The sequence below is a fragment of the Moschus berezovskii genome, chromosome 12 (assembly GCF_049115385.1).
Source record: "Moschus berezovskii isolate FMDL1 chromosome 12, NW_MosBer_1.0, whole genome shotgun sequence".
Taxonomy (NCBI): Eukaryota; Metazoa; Chordata; class Mammalia; order Artiodactyla; family Moschidae; genus Moschus; species Moschus berezovskii.
Genome location: NC_142471.1, coordinates 36,125,853 through 36,140,998, shown reverse-complemented (window position 1 = coordinate 36,140,998; position 15,146 = coordinate 36,125,853). Strand labels below are relative to the sequence as shown.

General features: G+C 48.2%; 1 protein-coding gene across 1 annotated transcript; it reads left to right on the top strand.

The window, feature by feature from the left end:
• The first annotated feature begins 1,067 nt into the window (after nucleotides 1–1,067).
• On the top strand, nucleotides 1,068–12,341 carry PLAC9 (placenta associated 9). The gene is made up of 4 exons (XM_055425347.1): nucleotides 1,068–1,224; nucleotides 10,580–10,677; nucleotides 11,757–11,886; nucleotides 12,210–12,341. Exons 1-4 carry the CDS (start codon nucleotides 1,161–1,163, stop codon nucleotides 12,218–12,220), a joined length of 303 nt encoding a protein of 100 aa, XP_055281322.1. The 5' UTR covers nucleotides 1,068–1,160; the 3' UTR covers nucleotides 12,221–12,341.
• Nucleotides 12,342–15,146: the final 2,805 nt, after the last annotated feature.

Genomic DNA, 15,146 nt, shown 5'->3' with positions numbered 1-15,146 from the left:
GTACACCTAAATCTGAGACAGGGTGGGACTTGGGACCCTTTGCTGCAGTGCTTGCTCCTGGACAAACTGTTTTCTCCAGTAACAAAATACAAAGAAACTATAGAGGACTAAAATAACTGTGTGGTTGCACAAACTAGAAACAAGAAGATACAAAAAGACCAAAAACCCAACTGCCACTTTTGAGGGGTCAGAAAAAAAAGCAGGGGCCCTGCCCACAGACCACCTAAACATATTCCTCCAGCCCAGGCACGGATCAACCCCAACCCTAGAGCCATTTAGGGACCAGCTCACCCCCTCCCCCAGGGAGAAAGCAAGGGCACCCATACCTGTTATTTGGCTTGCCTAGGTAAGAGATCCAATAAAGCCTTGCCTGATCTGGCTTTTTATCAATTTCTTTTTAAAATTTATTTGGTTGCCATCATGTGGGATGTTCCATTGCGGCAAAGGGACTCTACTTGGGGCGCTAGGGCTCAACAGCTGTGGCATATAGGCTTAGTTGCTCCTTAGTGTGTGGGATCTTAGTTCCCTGAACAGGAATCAAACTCAGGTTCCCTTCATTGCAAGGTGGATTCTTAATCACCAGACTACCAGGGAAGTCCTCATCAATTTCTATTTAAGAACCCCGGTCAATAACAAATCCACTATATTCCTTTGGCAAGTATCTTAACAATACTGTTACTCCTTTAGAAGGGCAAAATTTCTGTGGAACGCAGACCCTCCATTTCTGAGCCTCCTTCTGAGGGCGACACTGTCTGATGTCATCAGAGCTGATTACTCCATGAAGTTAGGGATTCAGAACCTGTGCCACAGGCGTGGGTGGCACTTCTGTAAACTGCAACCTGCCGGTCTGTGAAATGGGCTCATAACGGATCACTGGGCTCCCGGTTCCATCATCCTGTGTTCTGTGCTCGGGCCCAGGGGGAGGCGCGGGGGGTCAGAGAGCGGCCCCTTCCTGGGGAGGCGCCCAGCCTGGCACATCGCCCCTCCGCTCGCGGGGTCTCCGGAGGGGGCGGGCTCGCTGGAGCCAGAAAGCCCGGAGCCGCCCAGGAATCTTGGCTGGAACTGCGAGCATTTCCTCCCAGGCGGGCCGGCGCGATCCCGGGGAGGGTGGGGAGGGCGGCCGCCGGCAGAAGCGGCGCTGCGCTCCGCCGGCCGGCAGCATGCGGCCCCTGCTCTGCGCGCTAGCCGGGCTCGCCCTGCTCCGCGCCCCGGGCGCCTTCGCGGGTGAGTGGGGCCTGGGAGCGGGGCGAGGGCTAGGGAGTCCGCGGACCGCGAGGAAGGAGCAGAAGAGAGGGAGGGAGATGGGAACGGAGCCAGATGGAAAAAGAGGGAGATGCGAGAGAAGAAGGAAAGACGAAACAGAAAAAGGCAGAGGGACGCAGAAAAGAGGAGAGAATAAAGAGAGAAAGGGAGAGGCTGGGACAGAAAGATTTCGGAGGTAAACAGATGGGTGCGAACTATGAATGAGGAGAACGGACAAGGAGCTTAGTGGGAAAGAAACAGGGCAACTAAAACGGCAAGAGAAAGGGGAGGGGGGAGAGAGGCTATTGAAACCGGGACGATTTGAGAGAAACAGCGGAGAGAGGGTGGAGCAACCCAGTGCCCCAGGTGGGGAGGAAAGGGAGGAGGGGCTGATCAGGAGGTGAACGCTCAGGTCTGCAGGGCGGGGCCGGCCTGCGGAGCACCCAGGCCTCCTTTCCCGGGAAATGTCCTGGGATGCTGGACAGGCAGACGACCCAGGTCTGGTCCGGCCCAGCCGGTAGGGGCCAGGCAGGCGGCCCCTGGGGGTCTCGGCTTTACCTGCCCGGTAGTCTAAGGAGGTCCTGCAGTAGAGGAGAGGAGGCCAGTTGTCAGCCTTTTGAAGAGCTTCCCAGAGGGCCTGAGCAGCCTTGGGTAGGTGGGGAGGAGGCCGCAGGAAGGAGAGGCCCTCTGGGTGCTCCAGGCTGGGTTCCTTGAAGTGCCTTATCCCCTCTAGCTCCCCTGACAGCAGCCTTAGAGCTGTCCCCTCCCAGGTGAGGCTCAGACAGGAAGGCTGCAGAAGGACTAACTGTAGTGTACGCATAGATGTTCCTTCCGCCACCCCAAGACTGCACTTTATATAGCACTTGACAGTTGACATTTACCCAAGTTCTCTTGCCAACCTCAACCAGAGACGGCTGATGCTCACAGCTGTACAGGTGAGGGGAAGGCTCAGTCTGTCCAGGAATGCAGGTCTCTGGCCCCCTCAGCCACACCCTTACCTGTGTCAGGCTGCTCCCCCATCCACCTGGAGCCGGTGGAAGTGCCCTGTGTTAAGATGGAAGCTCCCCTGGCAGGGAACTGGGAGCACATGGAAAGGGCTGAGGCCAGTCCTGCTCCTGGCCAGCCCCTGGCTGAGTGACCTTGGGTGGGTCACGTCCCCTCTCTGAAGCTGTTTCCTCTTCTGTAAGTTGGGAAGAATGGTAGCCACCCAGAGCTGGAGGAAAGGGAAGTGCCCAGCGCAGAACACCTGTCAACACACATTGGCTCCTTCCTTCACCCCCTCAGACAGCTCCACTGACCTCTCTGAGCCAGTTTCTCCACTTTGGTTGGCAAAGGAGGTCCAACAACCCCTTTCTCACAGTCTGAGTGAGCAGTGGCTGAGACCACCCAGCATAGAGCCTGGCCCACAGTGCCACCCTCCCACCGGCTACTTCCCTGACCCACCGCCTGCCCCCTCTTTCCAGAGTCCCCACCTCCAGGAGCTGAGGGGACAAAGCCGAGTCTGTGCTCCCCCAGAGGGAGGAGCTGGCCACTGCCCACAGTGGCTGACCTTCTGTGGCCCCTTAGCTATGACTGGTATATACGTTTTTTTCTTAAAGCCATTTTAAACATTATTTTCTTCCTGATCATGCTCATCGCTTCAGATTAAGGAAAAAAGAAGAAAGTATAAATGTATTAATGTAATTTCACATTGTGTTCAAACATTTTTTTATATAACCTTTCAGACTTCAGACAATTGTACCATTTTTTAACTGTTGATTACCAAATCTTTTGGCTATACACACAGAATAGTGTAAGGAACCTCCATGGATTCCTGACAGATCTTAATTCATCTAATCCACCTTCTCTCCCCTCCCTCAGATTTAAGGAAACTCCAGGCACTATATATTTTCATCTATAAGTATTACCTTATGTATTATTAAAGCATCAATAATCTTTTAATAACTAAAATACCATTATCACTCCCTAAAAATGGACAATAATTCCTTAATATCATCAAATGTCTAGTCAGTATTCATGTCCCTAATTGTGTCATGTTTTTATATTTGGTTTGTTTGATTCAAATGAGGTGGATACATTTGGTTTTTGGTTGATATGTCCATTAAGTTTCTTTTAGTAAGCTTTAAGTTTCTTTAGAGGATTATTTTCTCTCTTTTTTCTTAAATTTATTTGGTAAAGAAACTGCGTTGCTAGTCCTATAGTTTTTCACATTTAAATTTTAGCTGATTGCATCTTCTATATGTCATTTAAATGTTCTCCTTTTCCCTGTATTGTCTTATAAACTGGGAATTAGATCTAGAAGCATCATCTAATTCCAATTAGACATTTTTTGCAAGAATACTTTAAGATGGTTTATTGCTTTAATTTTCATTTCTTTGATTACTGCCAAGGTTGGATTTTTTTCAAATGAATATTGGTCATTTCTAATTCTTGTGAATTGTCTTAGCCTTTTCAATTGTGGTATTAGGATTTTTCATATTGCTCTATAAAGTCTTTTATGTGTTGAGTGAAATAGACTGTTCTGTGTTATTTCTGGAGAATTTTTTTCTAAGTTAAGACTTCAGCTGAGTTCCTTTTCTATTTTGCTATCAGAGGGGTCTCAAGTCCTAGAGTGTAGTCCCATTAGCCATTCTCATCCATGCCTGAGGGCCTACAGGAATCCACCATCACTCCAGGTCCCTGTGGAATGTCTTCCATTGGAATTCTGCTTTTTTGCTTTGGGTGAAAGAAGATGCTCGAGCTGTGGTGAGACATCTTCCCAGGTGGCACTAGTGGGAAAGAACCTGCCTGCCAACGCGGGAGACTGGGGTTCAGTCCCTGGATCAGGAAGATCCCCTGGAGGAGGGCATGGCAACCCACTCCAGTATTTTTGCCTGGAGAATCCCATTGATAGAGAAGACTGGCAGGCTACAGTCCATGTGGTCACTTAGAGTCGTACACAACTGAAGTGACTTAGCACATAGCACACATGGTAAGGATCACTGCATTTCTTCTTACAAAAATGGATGACAAGGGGAGTGAACCTCTCAAAGACAATTTGATCCAATGTACACATTTGGGCTCTTGTTGGGCCTCAGGACAGGTGCACAGGTGTCATGTGTACATGTCCCTTTTGCCCCATGCTTGTCCAGCCCCTCATTTTACAGAGGAGGCAGCTGAGATCCCAAGATGGGAGGCCCTTAACGCATTACAGAACTCCCAAAGCACAGCATAGTGTCAAGCAGGTAGGATTCAAATCCTGTCCCCACCACCTACTAGCCGTGTGGTCTTGGGCATGTCTCAACCTCTTTGATCTTTGGTTTTCTAATCTATAAAAAAGTGATGTAGGAGTACTGAGCTTGTAGGTAGAATTAAACAAGATAGTCGGAGAAGGCAATGGCAAGCCACTCCAGTACTCTTGCCTGGAAAATCCCATGGATGGAGGAGCCTGGTAGCCTGCAGTCCGTGGGGTCGCTAAGGGTTGGACACGACTGAGCGACTTCACTTTCACTTTTCACTTTCACACATTAGAGAAGGAAATGGCAACCCACTCCAGTGTTCTTGCCTGGAGAATCCCAGGGACGGGGGAGCCTGGTGGCCTCCATCTATGGGGTCACACAGAGTCGGACACAACTGAAGTGACTTAGCAGCAGCAAACAAGATAATAATGCAGGTAAACACTGAAAAAAGCTTGGTACATAAGTGATCATAAATTGATAGTGGATTCAAATATAGAGTATGGCTGTACCCATTCTGAAGGTGGAGAAACCAAGGATCCAGCAAGTGGGACTGGCTTATAACAGAGCCCAGAAAATCCAGTCAGCCTTGAACCCTCGGTGTGCTTGTTGGCGAAGTGCCTCCCAAGCACCCCTTGGACCCCTGCACAGTGTAGTCCCAGAGCAGATGCCTCCCCACCTTAAGGAGACCTAGCCAGAGTTACCTAGTGAAGAGCACTGGCTCTATGTGGAGAGGGAAGACCATAGGGGCTTACACTGACCTGCTCAGTCTCCAACCCACCTGGTGAATGCCTTACCTGGCATTTGCACATCATCTGGCAGTTCTCAGGTACCTTCAGATGTGGAAGCCCCTTGAGTCAGTAAGCAGTCCTGCCAAGTAGACAGAGCAGGGAGGATCCCTTGCAGAAGAAGCTGAGTGAGAGGCAAAGAGCAGTCAGTCAGCAGTGGAGGTGGGACCACACCTCTGACTCCCAACCTCGTGTTCTGTTCACAGCATGTGGAGAGAAATTTATCCTGGATGGCTTCCTAGTCCTTGGTGTGGTGGGGGTTTAGGAATGTTCTAGTACTTTATAACCCAGTGGATTAAAAAACGTAGGATTCTGAGGTAGAAGGAATCTGGTTTCCTGTACGGCCTTGAGGGGAGCAGAGCTGCCTGCCAGCCCAGAGCATCAGCCAGTCCACCTCTGAACTGATAAGTGAGAAAGACATAAACACGTGTGTGACTGGGGGGCAGGGGAGGGCTCTTTGTTACAGCAGCTCAGCTTGTATCCTCACTGTAACCACCTGCTGACTGTATTGGTAAACCCTCAGAGTCACCGGCAAGGCTCAAATCCACCTCTGGAAAATGACCAAAGAACAAGGGAGGCAACATATCGCTCCCAAAATAACAAGTTTCCCAGCATCTGAGCTCCCTCTGAGGGGGCTTAAGTGGCCTTCTCCTGTTTCAGCCAGAGCAGATCCACAGATTAGTGTTCTTCATATAATTGTTTGAAAATAGCATTCTTCTACTTTAAAAAAAAAAAACACTGGTTTGGAATGAAGCAGAAATTTTAATACAAATGTTGAATGTGGTCAAATTTATTAGACTTATTATACTGAATGTGGTCACATAGAATTAAGCCCCAATCTACAAGTGTAGCTGGTCAGAGCAGCACTTTTCAGGATCAGAAATCATTTGAGTTGTGCACTTTCTTAGTGGAGTGTTCAGGTCTAGAGGAAAAAAAGTTCTCCTATGTCTCAGTGGGAGGGGGCCCAGTGGCCACGCCCCTTTAACTGGAGTGTCTACCCCTAGCCTGCGCTGGGCCTCTGGTCCCACCCCACCCCCAACCCCCCACCGGCAGCCTGCTCTCACGGCGTTCCACCCAAGGCCGCAGGCCAGGGTGCACATAGGCCCTGAGCAGGCGCCAGGCCAAGGAAAACAACCTTGCATCCAAGAAGGTCCATTTCCCAACTGGCCAGGCAGGGGAGGGGGCGAGCAGGGAAAGGCAGGGAACAATGGGAACCGCAGCCTTGGCCGTCCGTGGTCGGGCAGGATAATCCTGCCACCTCCCCCACTCTTCTTCCTCTGGTTTGAGCTTCCCTGGAGCCCCGTGAAGCTGGCGGACATTATCATGAGCTCCTAACTGGCAAGACAGCGCAAAGGGAGTCCTTGCCTAACTCTTGCTTTGCTGGAGTTTCTGGGCAGACAAGCGACTTGTCCTTAGACTCATCCGGTTCTGTCCTGGTAGCTCATTTGAGGTCTGGGAGACAGGTGAACCTTGGGTGCACTGCATCTGTTTGGGAGTGCCTCGCCCTCCCCACCGCCCCAAAAGCCTTGTTCTGAGGAGGCAGCAGAGGCTCAGGGAGCAGAAAGTTCCCACGGGCCGCACCAGAGTGCAGCTGAGAAGGGAGGCTTGCAGTGTATCTTCTGCCTTCAGGCTTTGAGGTCAACGCCATGAGAACCCCCGTGGGGAAGGGTGCGGCGGGGCAGCTGGCCGGGCTCCCCCCACGCCCCCGCCGACCCCCTACCCGCCCTCTCAGCAGAGCTCCCTGGGAGGCCTGGATGAGCTCAGACAGTTGTGCCATAGCCCAGGGTGGAGTTGTGTCCAGATGCGACGGATTACTGCCGTGTGATGTGGAGAGCAGAGCCTCGGCCCAGCCTCTTCCCTGGAGGGGTCTGGGAGCCAAGTCAGACCTCATCGCAGACACGCAGAGAACAGGATGTTTTAGGCTGAGCGAGCAGATTCATGTTGCTTGTAACTTAGAGGGCTGATAGAGCCCTGCTTGGCCGGCAGGGTCACCCTGCTTCCTCTTGGCCTGAGTGCGTGGGGGAGGGGGAGAAGAGTAGTTTAGGGTTTGAGAGAGGGCAGGTGGCGTTCAGGGGAAAGGCTTGGCCAAAGGCCTCTCAGGGCGGAGCCTGCAGAAGGTGTGTGTGGGCACAGGCCTAGACCAGGACAGACCTCTGTGTGGCTGAGAACAGCTCTGCCTGCCCCCTCCAAGTCCTTTCTCTGTAGCTGAGCACCCCCGTTTTCTCAGCTGAGACATATGAGTCAACATCTGGAGTCCCTACACAGTGGCCCCTTTAGACCTGCCTCTGCCTGTCCAAAGCCTTCTCTCAGTGAATGACCCAGAATGGAGCACAGCCCTCCAGGTGGGGTCTCAGAACACCCCCCAACACCCATCCAGAACATTTTGCATCAATGCACAAAGCCCATGACCACTCATGCTTTTTGCTGACAACCTCACTGGACAACTGCCTTATCGTGTGGAAAATTTCAAACCATGCATGCAAAAGTAGAATAGCAGAGTGAACCCTCCAACCCCCATCCCATGTCCCCATCACTCAGTTTCAACAATTACCAGTCTTGGTCAATCTTGACCAATATTCAGTACTCCCACCCATGCCTCCTCCCACTCCCAGGCCTGGATTATTTTGAAGTAAAGCCAAGACATAATAGCATTGTATCTGTAAATATTTCAGGATAGATCTCTAAAAGACTCCTTTTAAAAAAATAACCAAAGTGCCACTATAACATTCCCTCCCTCCCCAAAGTCAACAAGACCAGTGTTGTTTGAAGAGGTTTTCCTAAGTTCAGTGGATGGATGTAATAAAAAGCAGAAAGTAAAAACCGAAATTGTTCTCCACAAAAGATGCTCAGAGTGGAAGGAAGTTTTGCCCCTGTGCTTGGCTCTCACCCCTGGATGGAAGAGCTGGGGTCCAGATGGAGTTGAGACCAGAGACTCTTAGGGTATGGGGACTCTGGCAGAAGTAAAGCCAAGAAAACCAGCTGGTGCGGCCAGGAGGCGGCCAGGGTGCTTGGAGTTCAGTCATTTGCTAACTGTGTGATCTTGGACAAGTCACCCAGCCTTCAGAGTTACACATTTATCACCAGCAAAATGGCTTATCATCTCTATCCTTATCTCAAGGCCTGCCAACCTTCTAGGCAACTTTGTATGTCCCCTCGGGCAACCCAGCCAACACTGAAGTCTTAGCGTTACAAGAGTTTTGCATTTACAAAGCTCCAAGTCCAATAACTCTTAACCCCCACTCTGCTTCAGATGCCCACACCTTAGTATTGTCACTGTGAAGCTGCTCCACCTCTCAAAGCTAAAAATTGCAGTAAACTCTGTTACTCCCATCACTGCATCGAGACCTCCAGTGCCTTCAGCCCCTCCATTTCTCCCAATTATTAGTCCACTTATTGGCCCTTTCCCCCCTGCTTATTCAAGCCAGACTCCAGAACTCAGTTACTTAAGCCCTGGCAGGTTGAATCCTCAACTCCTTTCTCTTTTGCCCTTCACTGCACTCATCCCTTGGACTCCCAGGTTTCAGCTTGCCCACCCATGTCTTTGCTGCTAACACCCACCTGCTGAGCTGCCGGGGTGGGGCTTCCTTGGCGCTGTCACTCCCTATCATCCTCCTAACTGCCTCGTTCTCCTCACCCCCCTCTATTCAAGCTTCTTACCCGGGGGTGCTGATGCACTGGCTCTCGGGAAACACAGCGTTTGCAGTTTCCATGGTGAAAGTACTCTGGCTATGGCTCCCATTTTAGTGGCTGTGTCTATCGGCCTACTCATAGAATTCCCAAGAACTTCACAACGAACTCGCCTCTTTGTTAACCCTGCATGAGTTTTCAGCAGATGATTCCCCTCTTCACCAAGTGAACAGCGGTTATTAGGTGGGACTCGCTCAACTTCTTGACCCTTTTAAGTAGAACTTTTTACCCATTTCTGCAGCGTGTCCTCTGTTCCTTCCACGTGTGACCCCCACCCCCACCCCCACCCCCACTTCTGGATTCTGTGGCCTCGCATCTCTTCAGGAAATGCATTCTTTCAGTTCTCCTGGGTTCTTCCTGTCCTCAAGTTAAAAGCAAGGTTTAGTTTCTTCAATGCTTAAAAACCTGGAAATAACAATAAACACTTCTTTAGACATTGTGATCTGATCTCCATTCGCAGCCAAGCTTGGTGGTAACGTTTTCTAGGATCTCTGTTTCCTTCTCTTGGCCTTTCCTTCCCTTCTCATCCCACTGCAGCTAGACTCTGCTCTGCTGGCACCTCCTTCCTAAAAGTGCTGGGACGGCATTCGGCATCAGCTCGTTGCTCTGTGTTTTCCATCTTCATCTTGCTAGACCTCAGTGCCTCTTTAGGCTGTGCAGTTTCGTCCTCTTTAAAGTGCTTGGCTTCTCTTTGTTTCTGGGGTAGTGTCCCCCTTCCTGAGTGTCCGTGTTTTTCAAGGACCCAGCCAACTTGGATGTCCTGAAAACATCTCAAGAGCCACCAACCCTGCAACTTGAGCTCACACCAGACTTCTGGTGTGAAGGTTGCTGGTGCCAGGAAGGATCAAGGAGGAGCCAACGGTGGGGAGGAAAACGATGCTGCACAAGTTGAACCTCAGTGCTTCCACTTACTGGCTGTGTGATGCTGGACCTATCACTTCACCCCTCTCAATTTCCTTATGTGTAAACTGTGGGTAGTAATTGGCTCTAGAGGTTGGCTGAGTTTACGCATTTGCTGAGCACACCATGTGGCACATCATGCTATTTCTAAAATATCTCCACATATTCTTCCTCTTTTCCTACAGCTTGTCTCCTCCTTTCACCAGTTCTTACGCCGATTACTGCGATACTTCCTGCCTTTAAAGATGAATCTCTCCAATTCATTCTATTTTAAAAATTCATATATGACTACGTGGCTCTCCTGTTAAAATAACCCCCCAAAAAAACATCATGATTGACTGATTAGGACCCCGGCTTTGTTTCCATCATCCACCTCTCCAGTCTCATCCCCCACCCACCCAGTACTTTCCAGCCACTCCAAACTCCCAAGGGTTTCTGCGCTGAGCCATGCTACCTCATGTCTATCTTTGCACATTCATTCTTTCTGGCTAAAACATTCCTTCCCTTCCTTTTCTTACCCAGTTCAGGCTGCACCTCCTTAAGGATGCCCACTTGGGTCTGTAGGTGACCAGGGCCCTAGAGATGAATGAGTAGGGCAGCCCTACACTCACATCCTGGCCCTCTCTGCTTCTCTTTGGACTGTTTTCTGGACTCACCTCCTTTGTTTTGAGCCAGGTACTTTGTAAGAGACTCTGATGTTACAGGGAAACCAAGGGCCCCACAGTGACAAGACTTGTTTTCCCACAGCTGATGAACCCTTCATCCCCTCCCGAGGAGACTCAGCTCAGAGCACAGGGTGTGACAGATACATGGCTGTCCACAGTCGGCTGGACGTCATAGAGGAGGTAATGAGGGTGACCTGGGAGGACATTCAGCTTCAGGACCATCAGCCAGGCTGGTGGCTTTGGAGGGCTCAAGCCAGTCTGGTTTTTGGAAACTGGGGCAATCTAGGCCACTCCTGCTCCCTGGCCACCATGGTAAACATCTCCGTGCGCCACCTGTACTGTTGGGCTGACCAGCCCCCAACAGACCCTGCCTTTCCTGGGAACTTGCCTGCCTCCAGCCGGAGATCTCTGCATATTCACCAGATGAGAGGGTGGAAATTCAGTCACTGTGTTTTGTTATACAGCTACTGCTTGTAACCCATAAACTTATGTGGGGGAAAAAACCTGCACTTTATTTCACAAACCTTTAGCTGAAGTTTAGCACTCTCATTCACTATAGACGAAAAACTGTACCTTGACTTTGTCATCAATAGAAATCACGTAATTTCATCCCATTATAGTCACTGTGAATATCTCAACATATTTAATCAGTGTGTCAAAAATTCAGTAGTTGTTAGCCCTGCTGTTACTTAAGCTAATCAGTTTTATATCAAAATTTAAATACTTTAATATTTTAATGCAGTTTATGTCCTTGGAAATCCTATGTATTTTATTTTCTCAGTGAAAGCATTCTTCTGATGGGAGTCTATAGGTTTTGCCAGACTACTAAAGGGGTTCATTTACAAAAAAAGAACCCCCGAATAAAGAAAATTTCAAAATGCCAAAACGGTCATTTGGCAGAGTCGCCACCAGGGGGCGGGGCAACAAAAGAAATGTGAGCTCCCAGTGGCGTCATCTTCAAATGGGAAAAGGGATCCAAAGTCCGTCCACACCCCAAACCAGTGATTAAGTGAAACCCCTGAGCGCCAGAGCTAGGAGTGGCCTTGAGTGAGCCCCTCGAATTTTGTCATCTGGGAGCTGAGAGGCAGATGGGGCAGCGCCTGAACCAGGAGGACACAGGTCCCCCGGCACCTAGTTCTCTTCCCACTGCACCCTTCTTGACTGCCACGGGCTGCGGAGGATGTGGCTGATGAAGCAAGACTGACCTCACTCTTGTCTTCCACTCCCCTACTGTCCTCCGCCTTCTCTCCTTGCTCTAGACGGTGGAGAAGACAGTGGAGCACCTGGAGGCAGAAGTCAAAGGCCTGCTGGGTCAGCTGGAGGAGCTGGCCTGGAACTTGCCCCCGGGGCCCTTCAGCCCTATCCCCGACCTCCTCGGAGATGGAAATGGTGAGCAGCCTGGGCAGCTGGGTGGGGACGGCTGCTCAACTCTATAACCTGGACAGGCCAGGGCGTCTCCAGCATCTCCTTGGGACAGAATTGGGAGGAATCCCCCCCGACTCCTCCCAAAGAACTGTCTGCCCACACCCCCGGGTTGCTGTAGCCCACCATCAGGAAGGGGCATCTGGCAGAGTTCCACTCTCAGCACCACCCTGACTCGGAGCAGCTTCCTCCTTGAGCTCTGTGTTCCTGGCACAGGAGTCCCTGGCAGGGGAGGGCAGGCACAGTCAGAACCTGTTCCCTCACCCACCAGGTTGCCCCCTCTCTTTCAGATCGCTTTTGAGCACCAGAGCTGGAGCCGCCCAGCAGCTGGCAGTGACACGATAGCCCTCCTCTGAGAACAGAACAGGCATTCTGGCCTGGCTTCCTCAGCTTTGTGCAAAATAAAACCTACTTCTTTGGTCCTCTCTGTCTGCTGACAGTGACCTCTGCAGCCACAGCCCTGTTTCCATCTGCTCCCAAGCCCTGAGGCTCGCATCCCTGCAGACTCAGATCTAGGAGCACCAGTCCATCTTCACGCTTCCACCCTTATTTACAGGGATGGACAGGGCAGGGGTGGGTTCAAGAGGTGAGGCACCTGAGGCCCAGAATTTTAAGGCAGCAGTGGAAGGGCGCTCTGAGTAGCCTTGTTACTCAGTATGTGGCCATGGGTGAACAATAAGGAGTTACCTGGGAGCTTATCAAAAATGCTGAATTTCGGGCCCTGCCCAGAATCTACATTTTAATGAGATTGCCCAAGGAATGTGTGTGCATATTAAATTTTTTTACCTTTTTTTCCGACTGAAGTAAAATTTACATAAAATTCTAAATTTTAACCATTTAAAACAGTACAGATTCAGTGGGTTCACAGTGTTTGTGCAATCACCATCACCTAATTCTAGTAATTTTCATCACCTCCTAAAGAAACCCTGTACTATTAAGCAGTCATTCTCCACTCCCCCTCCCACCCTCCCTTGGAAATCACTAGTGTTTTGTATCTAACGTTTCCTCACTTACCATGTTTTCAAGCTTCATCCATGTTGTAGCATAGATCAATACTTCATTTTTGTTTATAGCTGAATAATATTCCATTATGTAGCTTTAGCACATTTTATTCATCCATTCATCAAATCTGTGGACACGTGGGCTGTCTGCACTTTGGGGTTATTCTGAATAACACTATGAACATTCATTCATGCATAAGTTTGGGTGGGTATGTGTTCTCATTTCTCTTGGATGGAATTGTTGAGTCAAATAGTAACTCTTTTTGAAGATTCACCATTTTTGCATAGCAATTGTACCACTTTACGTTCCTACCAGCAATATATATATAAGATTTTCAATTTTTGCTTATCTTCCCCAACACATCTCATTGATTATAGCCATCACACTAGATGTGAAGTGGTATCTCATGGTTTTAAGTTGCATTTACCTGATGATTAGTGATGCTAAACATCTTTTCATGTTTGTCAGTCACTTTTGTTATTTTTTGGAGAAAGTCTATTCAAATCCTTTGCCCATTTTAAAAATTAGGTTGCCTTTTTGCTGTTGAGTTGTAATAGTTCTTTATGTATTGTGGATACTAAACTTTTATCAGAAGTATGATTTGCAAGTGTTTTCTCCCATTCTGTGGGTTGTCTTATTTTGATAGTGTCCTTTGATATCCAAGTTTGTTTTGATGAAATTCATCTATTTTTTGCTTGTTCTTTTGCTATCAATCTAAGAATCCACTGACATATCCAAAGTTATGAATTATTTATTCCTGTCTTCCAAGATTTTTATAGCTTTAGTTCTTACATTGTTTTGTTTAAAGCTATTTTAGGTCAATGTTTATATGTGGTGTGAGGTGAAGATTCAACTTCATTAGTTGGTTTGTGGATAGTTGTTAAGAGAATATTCTTTCCCCATTGAATGGTCCTGGCACCCTGTCAAAAATCATTTTAGCATGAGGTTTACATCTCAATTCTATCCCATCTTTCTATATACCTTCTTTATGCCAGTATCACACTGAATTACAGCTTTGTGGCAAGTTTTGAAATTACGAACTATGAATTCTCTTTGTTCCTTTTCAAGACTCTTGGCTTTTTGAGGAATCCCATGCAATTCCTTATGGATTTTACAATCAGCCAGTCCACATGGACAAAAGGCAGTTGAAGTTTTTGATACATATTGAACTTATAGATCAATTTTTAGAGTATTGCTATCTCCACAGTACTGTCTTCTAATCCACGAGCACAGGATTTTTAAGTGTGTCTTACACCACCTTGTTTAAATTTATTCCTAAGTATTTTACTCCTTTTGTCTGTTCTATCCAATAGGGCAAGTGAGGTGTTGAAGTCTCCAACCACTATTGCTTAACTATTTCTGCCTTCCATTGTCATGCTTCTGATTTTTCGGGCTCTACTATTCGATGCATATGTATTTATAGTTGTTATATCTTGATGGATTAAACATTTTATTAGGGTATGTCCTTGGTCTGCCAACATCTGCCTCTTAATTGGAGCATTTACTCCCTTTAAAGTACTTACGGGTCTCCTGGGTAGTACACTGGTAAAGAACCTGCCTGCCAGTGCAGGAGGTATAAGAGATGCAGGTTCAATCCCAGGGTTAGGAAGATCCTCTGGAGTAGGAAATGGCAACCCACTCCAGTATTATTGCCTGGAAAATCCCATGGACAGAGGAGCCTGGCAGGCTACAGTCCATAGGATGGCAAGAGTTGGACACAACTGAAGTAACTTAGCCATGTTAATACCTTAACAATGTTTTTATTTCTTCATGTGGATTTTAATTACAGTATCCTTTCATTTCAGTTTAAAGGACTTTCTTTGGCATTTCTCATACAGAAAGTTTACTAGCAAAAAACTGTCCCAATTTTTGTTCACCCAGGAATGTTAACTTTTCCTTCATTTTTGAAGACTATTTTGCTAGATACAGGATTCCTGTTGACATTTTTTCCCAGTGCACTGAATGTCATCCCGTAACCCTCTAGCCTCCATGGTTTCTGACAAGAAATCAAGATGTTAATATTTTTGAAGATCCTTTGTATGTGACAATCAGTTCTCTATTGCTGACTCACAATTCCTTGTCTGTCAACACTTTGGTTATAATGTGTCTCAAAGAAGATCTTCATAAAAATACCCCTTATGATTTGAGTTCCTGGGATGTGTGGATTAATGTCTTTCATGAAATTTGCAAGATTCCAGCCACTGTTTCTTCAAGTATTTCTGCTT